At 43.4% G+C, this 13,944-nt stretch overlaps 1 protein-coding gene across 1 annotated transcript in view; it reads right to left on the bottom strand.

Moving 5' to 3' along the window:
- Nucleotides 1-13,944, bottom strand: part of RBM6 (RNA binding motif protein 6) — a 689,827-nt gene that overhangs the window by 69,775 nt on the left and 606,108 nt on the right. The window contains exons 12-13 of the mRNA XM_044078933.1: nucleotides 12,250-12,384; nucleotides 325-642 (exon numbers count right to left, since the gene is read on the bottom strand). Of these exons, the coding sequence (XP_043934868.1) occupies nucleotides 325-642; nucleotides 12,250-12,384 (453 nt within the window). The remainder of the gene's footprint in view (nucleotides 1-324; nucleotides 643-12,249; nucleotides 12,385-13,944) is intronic.

Raw genomic sequence — 13,944 nt, 5'->3', positions numbered from 1 at the left:
TTGTTTTGTAAGCCGTGCGCTTGGATTTTTTTACCTTTGATTATTTTTCTTACTTTGGAGGAATTGGTATACTTGGCACTTGGTGATTTTTTTGCTGCCGTTGTTTCTTCTGAAACACAATATATCTATAATGGAAGGTCCAACATACCCCTTATATTCAGTCTGTTAATCTAAAATACTTCATGCGTCTATCCAGCAGGTCCAAAAGCTATTTACCTTGATATTCAAACAGTGCACCAATCTCAAAGCTAGCAGTGGAAAACCTGTGCTGTTTAGACACATTACGCAGCTAACAGAATACCTTAATAAGCACATACTACTCACTTTATGTAGATCTGACAGTTGTTGGTGCCTAATTAGACCCTCTTTCGTTGGGAACTGTCTCCTACAGAGAAGGCAAGCCAGTTTCTCCCAATCTGTCAGCTTCTCATCATCACCGTGTTTCTGTGGTTGCGGCTGTTGTTTTGGCACTGTTTGTTGCTCTGGAAGGTTCTGCTGCTTCTGTTGTGTCACAGGCTGTGGTACTACTGGGGGGGTCACTTCTTCCACAACCACCTCTACTTCTTCCTCTTCTTCCTCCTCCTCTTCTTCACTGCCACTGCCATACTCTGCCAGAAGATTGATGAATGAGGAGGTCTTTTGCTGCAAACAAAAACAATGGTTTAAGAGTTTCACTGACACAAGGACTATTGTTCATCACTTATGTCTGACTGTGGGGACACAAACCAAACTACAGGCCACTGGTAACACATGAAGATCACAGAAAGCAGATCTCCACTGTAATGCAAATGCATCTGCTAGATTCACTCCTCCATGCATGCTGACCATGTGCTGATATCTGTTATTATGCCTCTATTTCTTTTTAAACTTTAGCTCATTACTTGAAGACACCTGATTACCTTTCTCAAACCTGGATCTCCAGTACTAGATACAGCAGGTCAAGAATGTTTTTTTAATGCAATTCTAAAAAACAGTTACATTGCACAAGTATATGGAAACTTAACGAGTGCCACTAACGCATCTTGTACCAAAATGCCCTCTTTCAGTGTGGCTTTTGTAAGACTCTGAGCATCCTGACAACTCTGATAAGGACTTCTACCAACAGCCTGGAAAAACTGCTAAAACACACACCTACAGCTGATGCATAAATGACGTGTATATGAGATATGTGTATAAATTTGACTGCCTTACTGTTGTTTACTCAAGGACTGGCTCAATGACTTGGGGGCAAGAAAATGAGAACAATGTGATACACTGGAAAATATTAGGGTACAACCAACACCCTAATAATGGGCAATTTTAACTGCCCCACCATTAACTGGGAAAACTACTCATGTACCAACTCTTTTGCTCAACGTTTTCTAGAATTCATAAATTCCAACGCTTTGGATCAACTTATTCACACCCCTACCAGGGGCAGCAATATCCTAGACCTGGTCATTACCAACATGGGAAACCGGTGTTCCACACCAGAGGTCAATTCCTCGTTGGTCAGATCTGACCACAAGCTAATCAGCCTAGACATCCACATCCCCCCCCCCAAGCCCCAATTAGGGAAACCATCGTAAAAAACTTCTCCAAAGCCAACTTCACACTTCTTAAGACAGAAGTGGCAAACTTCATGACACCCATGCAGATGGACAATAGAGGTATGACTGCCGAATCCTACACAAATGCACTTTATAAGCACTTGCACGAGTGCATGGATCATGCTATCCCTAATAGAACCAAGATGTTAACCTCCAAAAAAAGGAAGCCAATCTGGTGGTCCTCTGCCATAAACAAACTCTACAACAGAAGAAAGAAACTGTTGCAAAAAAGAGTAAAATCCCATGAGTGGAGGAACGCCCTAGTCAACCTCAGTAAGCAGCAGAGATCCCTCATAAAATCCTCCAAAGCTAGTTACGAAAACAAAATTGCCACTGACTCTAAAGACAACCACAAAGCATTCTACAGCTATGTCAAGAATCTAAATGGGAACACTCAGATCTGCTCTGAGTTACAGCACAATGGCACTAAATATACAGAACCAACTAATATTGCCAACATCCTAGCAGATAGGTTCAGTGCTAACTTTACCCCCCTTTCACCCCCTAGAGGGCCCATCTCTATACCGGAAGAATGCAAAGTTCTTATAATCACGGCAGCACAGGTAAAAAACACACTCTCCAAAGCCAAGAACACAGCATCCATGGGACATGACAATATCCCAGGCTGCATTCTACATGAACTACAGAATGAACTGGCACCCTACCTAAGTACCATGTTCAATCATAGCCTCACCTCAGGCTTTGTACCCACTGAATGGCGCACCGCGACGGTTATCCCACTCCACAAAGGGGGAGCCATGACGGACCCTGGGAACTACCACCCCAATAGCCTGACGAGCCTGGTCTGCAAGGCCATGGAACGTATCATTGTGGAACTCATAAACAAAGACATTGGTAATCTCCAAACTCTGGACCCTACCCAGTTTGGATCTGTAAAAGGCAGATCATGTCTCCTAAACCTGACTGACTTCTTTGAAGCAGTCACCAAAGCCATATATGAGGGTAAAATGGTTCACACAGCTTATCTAGATCTCACCAAGGCTTTCAACACCATCCCCCACTCTGGAATTACAGATAAGCTCACTAAACTAGGTATAAATCCCTATGTCACAAGATGGGTTGCCAACTGGCTCATGGACAGAACCCACACTGTGAAAGTAGCGGATTCCAAATCTGACATCAGACCAGTGACAAGTGGAGTACCACAGGGTTCAGTCCTGGGTCCTCTCCTGTTTGGTATCTACCTCTCTGAAGTGCAGGCCAACACAGAAGGTCTTTAGCTTACAAAGTTTGCAGATGACTGCAAACTAGGAGCCATAATCGAAACTCCTAACGATGTGGACAAACTACAAAAGGGCCTCACTGAGACAGATACCTAGTGTCAAAGCCATGGCCTGAAGCTCAATGCCAAAAAGTGTATTGTCATCCCCTTTGGTAAAAACTCTGTACCCATGAACTACCACATAGCTGGTAGTCTACTTAATGCCGAAAATGTGATGAGACCTTGGGACACAGGTGGACAGTAGTCTCTCCTTTGATAATCACATCGCCACAGTGGTCAGGAAATCCTTCTGTGTGGCACATCTCATCACAAGAGGATTCTCATCCAGAAAAAAAGAGGTCATTGTTCCCCTCCACTCATCACTCCCATTATAGAGTACAGCACCCCTTTTTGGTATGTACTCCACAAGACATCTACAACAACTGGAAAGACCACAGAAATACCTCACAAAGAGGATTACTGGCCTCAAACAGATGCCCTATGCAGACCGTCTAAAAAAAACTACAGGTTTACTCCATCGCATATCGCCTACTCAGGGGTGATCTCTGCCTAACATACAAAGCTATGTCAAACCCAGAGCTGCTGGACATACTCCACTTAAAGAAATCCCAATCCCTCCGAGCTACACGCTCTAGGGACCTAAACCTTGTCACCACAACAAACAGAACATGCTGGAGGGATAGATTCCTGTCCTAGAGACTTCCCATACTCTGGAACAGACTACCTATCTATGTCAAACGAAGCTCCTCATTAGCACTCAAGAAAAATCTTGATGATTGGATGGGAAATGGGAAATTCACCCCGGGGATCACTTCTGTGGCTCTGCTCGACAGGGGCACAGGAAAATAATTTTCTTGGGTGGCGAAAGCCAGGGTACATTTTTTGGCTAGGCTTGTATGGGCCCTAGGGCCGATAGCCTAGTACCTACCTATGACTCTAAATGTCTTTTTGAAGACAAGGACTTGCGATCTGTGCCATCTGCCTCAGCATCACTCTGAGAATCACTTGGTTCTGTACTATGCCAACATAAATGGCACTTCCCACATGGGTGATGTCCCACTGTGACTGTTTTAGTCTTGAATATTCATTTTTCTGACTTCTTTGTTTTCAGTATGTCAGCTCTTCATTTCAAACACTAACTAAATGTTAACAGTGAACACAAAACACATCTCAGGTTTTTTAGATTTAGTAAGACGCACTTCTCCGCAAGTCCAAGAGTTGCACAAAGCAGTGGCAAGAGGAACAGAGTGGAACATTAACCAGTGGTGTCTGCTTCTATGGTAACTCAGGTAAGAATCATGAGGGCAAGTTGGACTTGTGGGCTGCCAAAGAAACAGATGTTATGAAGAATGGATAATAGTGATCGCTACATTGGATCCCCCCCATACATACCTTTGAACACGATGACCAATGATCGCTACATTGGATCCCCCCCATACATACCTTTGAACACGATGACCAATGATCGATACATTGGACCCCCCCCCCCATACATACCTTTGAACACGATGACCAATGGCAACAGAGAAAGCTAAGGAAGATACATTCAATAATGTAATAAATGGCATCCAAGTGCTCATGGGAATGCACTCCAGAGAAAGGGAAGTTATTATACCACTCTTCACACCCCAGTGAGCCTGCCTCTTACATACAAGCACTCTAACTGTTCTGAAGTAACAGGAAGGCACATTACACTGAATGAAGAAAGGTCGAGAAAACTCAGATTACTTACTAAAAGACAAGTGGAGCTGGGAGATGGGGATGTTACATGATTATGTAAAACAAACAATAAAAAAACACCTCTGGGCTGTCCATGGTGTGAGAGAGAGTGGCCTTGTGTGTCTGAAGTCAGGCTTGATTTGTGCCTGCATTATAATGACCATGTCATGTTCTAGCAATGATGCTTACAATGAGCATCATATAAACTCCACAGTCGGTGACCAGAGGTCAGAAATGATCACCAGGTCATTCTGCTCCCCTACTTCACCCCACGGTCTAATATCCAGTGCCACATGTACATCACTGCATCTACATGCTCCTCCTGTTCTCCCAGACTTACTCCGATACAGATAGGGCTGGTTTGGAACCTAAGGGAGTCCTGGGGGTCTCGCAGTCACCTTCAGCTAGAGGTTATTTTACTTTAATGACCTACCCCCATTACTACTCCCCAACCATGGTATCCATGGCTACATCCGAGGGATGGGAGCAAAAAGAGGTATATGCACACTGTTGCCCTGCCATGGCTGCAGCTAAGCCATATCCACCACCTTTCCCCTTTATGGGCCATACTCCCTCATTGCAATGTCCCCTGTCTCCACCAGGGATTGCTGTGGGGGAAATCCCATGCAACTACCCTCCCATCCTCTCAGTCGAATTAGCCGCTAATAAAACCCAGGTTAGATGGGCTGTAGTCAGGCTTTTATCCCTCTGTGCCACTGGAGTGGTTAACTGCAATCATATTTCTGAAGTAAAGTCTCCTTGGGATGGTATGATGGCACTTCAAATCCTCCCAGTAATTTTTTGGCAGTTACCAACCCAGACAAACTGTTTTAGCAAGGCAACTACAAACAAAGATTCTAAATGGCTGTTACACACAAAGTTAAATCTCTAACTGTCTCTCATCACTGCCTCCACCACTTATGCAAACTAAGATTTTCCCTCTAAGTAAGACAAATGATTCCTCTTCTGTCAAGGCCACCATCTCTAAGTTGTCCCCATTTATTCTGGTGTTTGAAGATTGTGTATTCTCAGCTCTTGAGATGCATTAGCAATGGTCTACTAACACATCACAGCACAGTTTTAGGAATCGGTCCAGTATCACAACAACAACTTATTGACCAACATGGACAATGGCCTTCTGAGATTTGAAGATGGCCTTTGAATCTCTGGCTTATTCGCTGCTTCTGGCTAAAGTGGAACTTCCAGGGCTAGTGGAAGGATGTCTAAGAGCATTCAACAGCTACCTAAATGCCCACACCTTTCAGGTTACTTGTGGGATCACACACACAGAGTTTGGTAAGGTTAGGCCTGGTGGACCCACAAGTCTAGGCTTTGGTCCCATACTTGTCTCAATGATTCTAACACTATGGCTTTCAAACTACTCAAACAACAGGTAACTATGCCGAAGTTCTGACACTTATCAGAGGAGATATGACACCAATGTCCATACAGCAGGAGATTCAAGAGAACTTGGATAAGCAAAGCAACTGGCTTCTCAGTAACAAAGTCATGTTCAATGCCACAGTGTCAGCATCTGTGACTTCTGGTTCTGCTTAAATGCTAGTGGAATTCACTGCACTACAACTTACTGACTCAATGAACAAACATAATGAGTCAGTGGACCACCATATATGTATTAATGCAACTGGCTAAACTGCTGTTTGCTTTCCCCAGTGAATTACCCTCCAAACCATCATGCCAACAACTAATATACTATCAGCATAGTGATTTAGGTGCCCCTGAATACAGAGGGCCAGAGAAAAATCACAGACTTCAGTCATGCTTCTTCCTACTTTCAGGGCCCGCTACCATCATGGAGCATGTCCTACAGCTTTATCTCACCTAGCAGGGTTCTGGCTCTCCAGGCAGAAATGCAGGTATGTAATTAATTTCTAGTAACTGATGAGTGGAGTGACTGTAACAGCTGTTATATAGCTTCACTAGACTAGCTGCCCTTCTGAGACATTTTAAGCCCAGCCGATCTCCCTTTTAAGAGGGAGAATCGAACCCTGTATCTTGTAACTGTGAGGTAAACACCTTAACCATTGCGCCAACCCCTAAACCCTTACAGCTTCCTCCTCTTAGCATAGCAGAGAATGGTTTTGATCCACTGACCTCTGGTTTATGGACCCAGCACACTTCTGCTGTGCCACTCGGCTGCCAATACGTGTCTGGCTCTTAATGATGACATGGTATATGGTGAAGACCCCACCATGACGTACCATCACATCTGAATAGACTTTGTGCTATGAAGCATGGTCTTGATGCATTCCTACCTTCCTCTTAATACAGCAATGCTACTAAAGTCCACCTTTGCAGCAACACTGTCTCCACCATGGTTACAGAAACAATAAGCCTGCACCAGCAAATCACCGCAGTCTGTCTTCCAAATGCAGGCAAAGCAGACAAAGAAAGCCTTGCTATTCATTATTCCCTACACCACTACTTGCAAGCACAGCCTTTTTATTCGTCCTTTCCAAAAGCACCACCTATAGGGACTTCTGATGCTAATCAAACTCAGGTCACCTGTGTTTTATTTAGGGATGTACCCTTTTAAGGCAAAGGAGGTGGTTAAACAAAAGTTATGTACTTATCATAAAGCTAGATCTGTGTTACCTTGTTTTCATCCAGTTCAACTTTTGGGTTATCAGATTTGACATCTGCACTTTTTCAGAAGCCTGGATCCACGGTTCTGACTCCTCCCCTACCCATAATTCCATCAGATCGAGTTTGCCTGCTTATAAGACTTTATCCCACAAAAACCTATACAGACCTACTTGATGTAACGCTTAATAAGAATGGAACCCTGAGGCACGGCAAGAAAAGGCTGTCCAAAGACAATGCCCCTGGTCAGGTTCAACTGGGGTCTAAAATAATTTAGGCTAGGGGACAGAGGGAGTCATGCTGAACTGGATGAAAACAAGACAACACAGATTTAGCGTTATGGTAAGTAAATAACTTTCATATCTGATGAATATTTTTATCAGACTCAACCTTTGGGACAGATTCCCAAGCTACCAAACAACCTGGGTAGAATCAAGGAATGACATTCCTGAGTAGAGCCAAAGGATGCACATCTAACCTGCAGTGCAACACAAAAGTACAAACAGTAGTGGCTATACAAATCTTATCAACAGGAACCCTACCCATAAAGGCAGTGGAGGTAGCCAGAGCTCTGGCAGAATGAGCCTCTGGTTTGCAGAAAGCCACCTGGGCAATGTTACCTTTGAAACTCCTTAACCAAACTTAGCTTTTGAAAGGGCATGGAAAAGTTAACCAGACATCCCAATATCCTTTTTCCTGTGTAAATAAAACCAGAGTTCACTATGAACATCTAGCAGATGTAGGATATATTCTCCTTTGTTAGAGAACTTTGGGAAAAACACCGGTAGACTGACAGTTGATTAAGGTTTGGTTCAGTGGCTATCTTTGACAGAAAGTGGAGATTTGTTCTCAAGGACAGTCTGTCCATATGAAAAAAAAACAGATATGGAGGTTTACAAGATGAGGCTTGCAACTCTTAAATACTACTTGCAGATGTGACAGCCACTAAAAAGAGAATTTTCCAACAAAGACATTTTTGATCTACCATACAGGCAGACTCCAGTGGAGAGTTTGTCAAGGCCTGGAGCATGACAGTAATATCCCAGGGGGAACCAGATCCCTCACTGGGGTTCCATTCACAAAGGCATTGGAACTTTTTAGAGAACCAACAGAAATATGACTCTGCCCCATGTCAAATTGGAAAAAACACTAATTGTACTTTGATGGTGGAGAAACTGGATCCTTTGTGAAATAACTCTGCCAGGAAATCCAAAATTGATGGAACAGTGTGTGAGAAAGGGTCTAAACGCCTGGAGGAACCCCATATGGTAAACTTCTGCTATTTACTGAGATAAACCTTTTTATACTGGGTTTTTGTGAAGATATAACATCGGAATAAATGGAGCAGACAGCCTGGTATCCCCAGCCACAGCTAAAGACAGGCCTGCAGTGCTTGGGGGACTGCCCTCATCTCCAACACACTCATATAAAGACTGCCCTCTGTCATTGACCAAGAACCTTGAACTGTCTTCCTTCTGAAAAGTCCTCCACCCCCACCCCAGAAGTGAACTGCCCATGGTTAACATGGCTATCTGGGATTGTGGGGAGAACAGTCAACTCCCTGATACTATGCCAGAGGTTAACCATCAACTTATATGTTTCCGCATATTGGTGTGAGGTGTACTGGATCCTGCATATTGGTGTGAGGTGTACTGGTTCCTGCATACTGGTGTGAGGTATACTGGTTCCTGCATACTGGCGTGAGGGGTACTGGTTCCTGCACATTGGTGTGAAGTGTACTGGTTCCTGCATACTGGTGTGAGGGGTGCTGGCTCCTGCATACTGGTGAGGGGTGCTGGCTCCTGCATACTGGTGTGAGGTGTACTGGTTCTGCATACTGGTGTGAGGTGTACTGGTTCCCACATACTGGTGTGAGGTGTACTGGTTCCCGCATACTGGTGTGAGGTGTACTGGTTCCCGCATACTGGTGTGAGGTGTACTGGTTCCCGCATACTGGTGTGAGGTGTACAGGTTCCTGCATATTGGTGTGAGGTGTACTGGTTCCTGCATACTGGTGTGAGGTGTACTGGTTCCTGCATACTGGTGTGAGGTGCACTGGTTCCCGCATACTGGTGTGAGGTGTACTGGTTCCTGCATATTGGTGTGAGGTGTACAGGTTCCTGCATATTGGTGTGAGGTGCACTGGTTCCTGCATATTGGTGTGAGGTGTACTGGTTCCTGCATACTGGTGTGAGATGCACTGGTTCCTGCATACTGGTGTGAGGTGTACTGGTTCTTGTGTACTGGTTCCTGCATGCTGGTGTGAAGTGTACTGGTTCCTGCATACTGGTGTGCAGTGTACTGGTGAATGAAGAGGGAGACATCAATGACGACTGAACGGAGGGGTCCACTGCAGGACCCTCATGTATTACCTTGCTTGAGGAACTAGTGTGACTGAAGCAGCCATCAAGCCCAAATGCCAGAAAATAAGTCTTGCTGAGGGACAAGGGTGGAGGAGGACCTCTGAAGCTACCTGATACAGGAACAATACTCTGGATTGTGGAAGTTTTCCTATTTAAGAATTTATGTCCAGGTGACATTTGCTAAACTCTGTTTGCTGCATTGCTACTACCCGACACTTGTTGAAACTGACTGTAACTGCATTGCTACTACCCGACTCTTGCTGAGACCGACTGTAATTCCCAACTGTTGGGCAAGATGGAGCAAGAAGTCCCTTTATTTAACTAACAGATCCTTGGCTGGTGCATTAAGAAGCCAACTGTCCAAAAACTCCTGCAGCCTGAGTTACACTGCTACCACTACACCATGCATTTGGTGAACACCCTGGGGGCTGTGGTGAAACTAAAGTGTTCTGAACTGGAAATTATGATCTCCCAGCCAGAAATGAAGAAATCTCCTGGAATAGTTTGCTATTTTGATATAATAGTACACAGCCTTAACATCTTTTTTGCACATTTGGCTGTCCTTCCTCAACAGAGGCAGGATGGACTATACCCATGACTGTCTTGAATTTAGTCATCTACTACACTAACAACAACAATTAGGCCTAAAGTCCGCTAAGAGAAAGTATAGACAAGATTTTTTTTTAATAGCAGAGGATATACGGAAAAATTTCAAAAAAGTGAAAGACTGTGAGAAAAGTCAAGAAACTAAAGGACAGAAACTAATAATATGCTAACAAATGACTGACAACAGACTTATCCTTAGATGAATTTCAGAGCCCTTGAATCGCACATCTTGCTAGAGTAAGTGGCAAACAGGATAGGGGAAAAGTCAGGGCCCTGGATCCAAGCTTTAGGAAAAGCACCAAGGTCGGATCAGATAACCCAAATGTTGAACTGGACAAAAACAGGCAATATCAGATCTCCTTTTATCATTAAAGTAGGACAGTGAGCTGAAGGTAAACAACATTCTGAAACACTCACTTCTTATTCCACATCAAATGCTTGTTAGAATCTGTTTTGAATAATATGCTATACTTTTGCTATTACAATTGTACTGCTCTTGACTTCTAAACTGTTTTGTGAATGTTATCAACCAAGACTGTGCCTGCAGTTGGTTAAGGATGATCAGTGTACTACCTCAGTTAACCACCATAAAGTAAAAAATGAGGCCCATTTACAAACTCAATTAACTGTTTTCTAAGACCTGAAACAAGAATTATTGTGTCTTTCGGTTTATCCCGGTTAGAGGTCGCCACAACGGAACTCTGGTCCGCTAATGTTTGGTAGTGGATTTTTACGTGCCGAGTTACCAGCCCTGACGCACAAACTTCAACGAAGGTACACCCATTCACGCATGCCTCCACACAGAAGATGCTCTAGCTCTTGCTGTGAGGCGACAACGCTACTGCAGCACCACTACTGTGGATCTAAGACCTGAAACAAGAATGACAACCAAAAATGGCATACTAATCCCTACATGTACTGCCACTCATCTTATCTGCTAGGGCTGTCAGGCTTCAACCTACATAACATTTGCTTTTTTGTTTGACTCTAGACACCATCAGTGGTTAACTACACAGAAAGCAAAATGGCTGCCAATTATATTTATCATCATTCTAACATTCTGGCAGCTTAAAAACACTGTCCAACTCCGGCGGGAAATTAAAAATTTCCTCAAACTATTACCCTCCAAGATCATAAAAGCAAGGCTGAGTGCTTGCCTGCTGGAATCATCTTCCAGTGGCCAGTTGAAAACATTTCACTAGGATCATAAAAATTCACTGAATCCATTTTCACTGAAAACCACTTTCACTGAAAAATATCTACCACACCATTTGCTTTCTGGTTAATTTTGATTTTTTTCTGCTTAGATGCAATTTTCATATTTCATTTATTATACCGTTATTATTTTGAAGCTGAAAATGTTCAAAATTGTTTACATGCAAGCTTGTTAACTAAAGTTGTGTTAACACGTTAATGTGTTTCAATGAAAGTGGTCTTTAACATTATTTTATAATTTCAGTAAAAATCTGTGGGCATGTAACTTGAAGGACTATTAATTATTTTGCATAATATGCCAACAAGCAACTTGAAATGATGCAGTATTACCATTTTTTTTCATTTTATCTTGCATGCTACTATGATGGTTGCTTTCAGACCTAGCTGGTGGATTAAATGGGTCCCACAACTATCCTACTTAAGTGGTAAACAAGAAAGTATGCAACTTTTAACTTTTTACTCACTCTGGCATCTGACAGAGCTAGCAGGGAGGGCAGGTGTGCCCATCCTGGGGGTTGGCACATGCTGACTGTCAGACCAGATGTGCAGGGTGGTTGAGGTGCGATTGTTCTGAGGCTCAAGACAAGCAGGCATGTCTGCACTGGCTACACCTCACTACCCACCCAGTCTAACATGTGATCACATCAGCTTAGGTGGGAAAAGTCCTCAATGCTCCAATCAGCATACATGAAGCTGCTGGTTCTAGCTTAGCTCCATTCTGTTGTCCTGACAGCCTAAGACTGCCTTATCTGTGGGCTAACACTGGTGGAATTCTCAGTTCCCTTGCTTCCTATCAGGTGGTAATGGGAGGCAAGTACAGCTATGTTAGAGCTGAGCAGCCCATAGTTAGGCTGACGGGAATGGGGACAGCTAGGAAACCAAAACAAACACCTCATAAGCGTGATCTTACCTTTAACTCTGCTTGGTTTTTCTTCTTTTTCTTCACAAGTATAGTGACAGGTGTAGGGGGAGGGGGAGGAGGGGGAGGAGTTGGTGGTTTCTTGAAGAGGTCGTCACGTTTGTTAGCTGATGGTGGAACTGAAATCTGAAACAGGAAAATGAGAAAAAGTAAATATGTAAAGACATTAGACATTGGTCTGAGGCAAGTTTGTCATTAACTCACTCTGGAGAAATGTCCAATGGATATTTCAGGCACTAAAGACCACAGATCTGCTATTTATAACATTACTAGCTTTCCAGATGCCCAGATGTACAGAGGATTTGTTTTCAATTTATTATCAAAAAGAAGACTGCCTGCTGTAGATTTTCATTTGTTTCACACCAAAGTAAAGTATTTTAAGCTAAAGCAGCATTCAGCAACACATAAGGAATATTTCTTTTACTAAACATTAGTCTATCCATTTTATTGTTTAATACTTCTGCAGGGCACAACTGCCCAACTCGAGTCTGTCATGTGAAAACAAACATGGGAAATGAACTGCTGCTGACTGCCATGCCCACTAACCCAAGCGTGGTCCAAAACTTTGACATAATACTGAATTACACTGACAACACGTTTCAAAGCCAGTAGCAAAAGGTTAAATGACACACAGACAGAAAGTCATAGCTTTTTATCATAAATGACAACATTTAATGATCGTGAAAGCTGGGAATCCCAAATTTAAAGAAGGCTGATAACACTGTTTACTGCAAAGTTAGGTAAAACAAAGATGACAGAGCACTATTTTTATCTGTGCTACTTTAATCTGTACTTTCATTGTGCATCTGCAGTACCCCTGCATGTAAATTTCATACGCATGTGCTAGCCTTTAAAGAACAAAAGCACAGTTGTGTACACTTACCATAACTGTAGATGTTTGAGTGTACTCACTGCTGCAGTCCTAACCATTGGGTTATCCATGCTGTGGTAGCCCTCAGTCAGTCCGAATACCAGAATCAAAGTTGTGTATGTGGGCTGCTGTTAGATGCTGGGTGACGTCAGGTCATCTAAGTTATAAAGGAGAGCAGGCGACACCATTACCTCAGTTTTTCTTGCCTTAACCAACCAAAGTCGTCCACATTTAATAATTAGTAGTAGTCTTGAGGTCAGAGACCCCCATAGAAATGTGTCTCTCAATGGACAGCAGATATCAGGGGGAAGGAGGGAGGGAAAGCATGACTGCAGCAGCGAACACACTAACATCTACATTTATGGTAAGTGTACACAACTGTACTTATGTTCTTCATGTTTCACTGTTGCAGTCCTAACCATTGGGAAGATTCCCAAAGCTGAGAAGGGTGGAAGGTTAACAAACTTAAGATAGGGTGAGCATGTCCTGCAGAACTGCAGAGGCAAGCCCAGCCCTAGCTTCAGAGAATAGGTTCAGATGGTAATGTTAGGTGAAGGTGTGGACTGAAGTCCATGTGGCAACTTCCAAGATGTCCTTGGTGAGTACCCCTCTAAGGAATGCTGTGGAAGTAGAGGTTACCCTAGTGGAATAGATTCTGATGGTCCTAGGGGGTGGTTTTCCACGCAAGGGCTAGCAAGATTGGATGCAGTGTGTTACTTATTTATTTTACATTTGTTAACCGGGGGTGTCTGACTGAGCTGAAAAGGCCCTTTTTCAGCAGAGGCCCGGGGAGAAAAGCTCCACAAAGAAAAATT

This window comes from Protopterus annectens, chromosome 7.part1 (genome assembly GCF_019279795.1).
Source record: "Protopterus annectens isolate FY-2018-M chromosome 7.part1, PAN1.0, whole genome shotgun sequence".
NCBI classification, from domain to species: domain Eukaryota; kingdom Metazoa; phylum Chordata; order Ceratodontiformes; family Protopteridae; genus Protopterus; species Protopterus annectens.
This window is presented reverse-complemented; position numbering and strand designations above follow the sequence as displayed.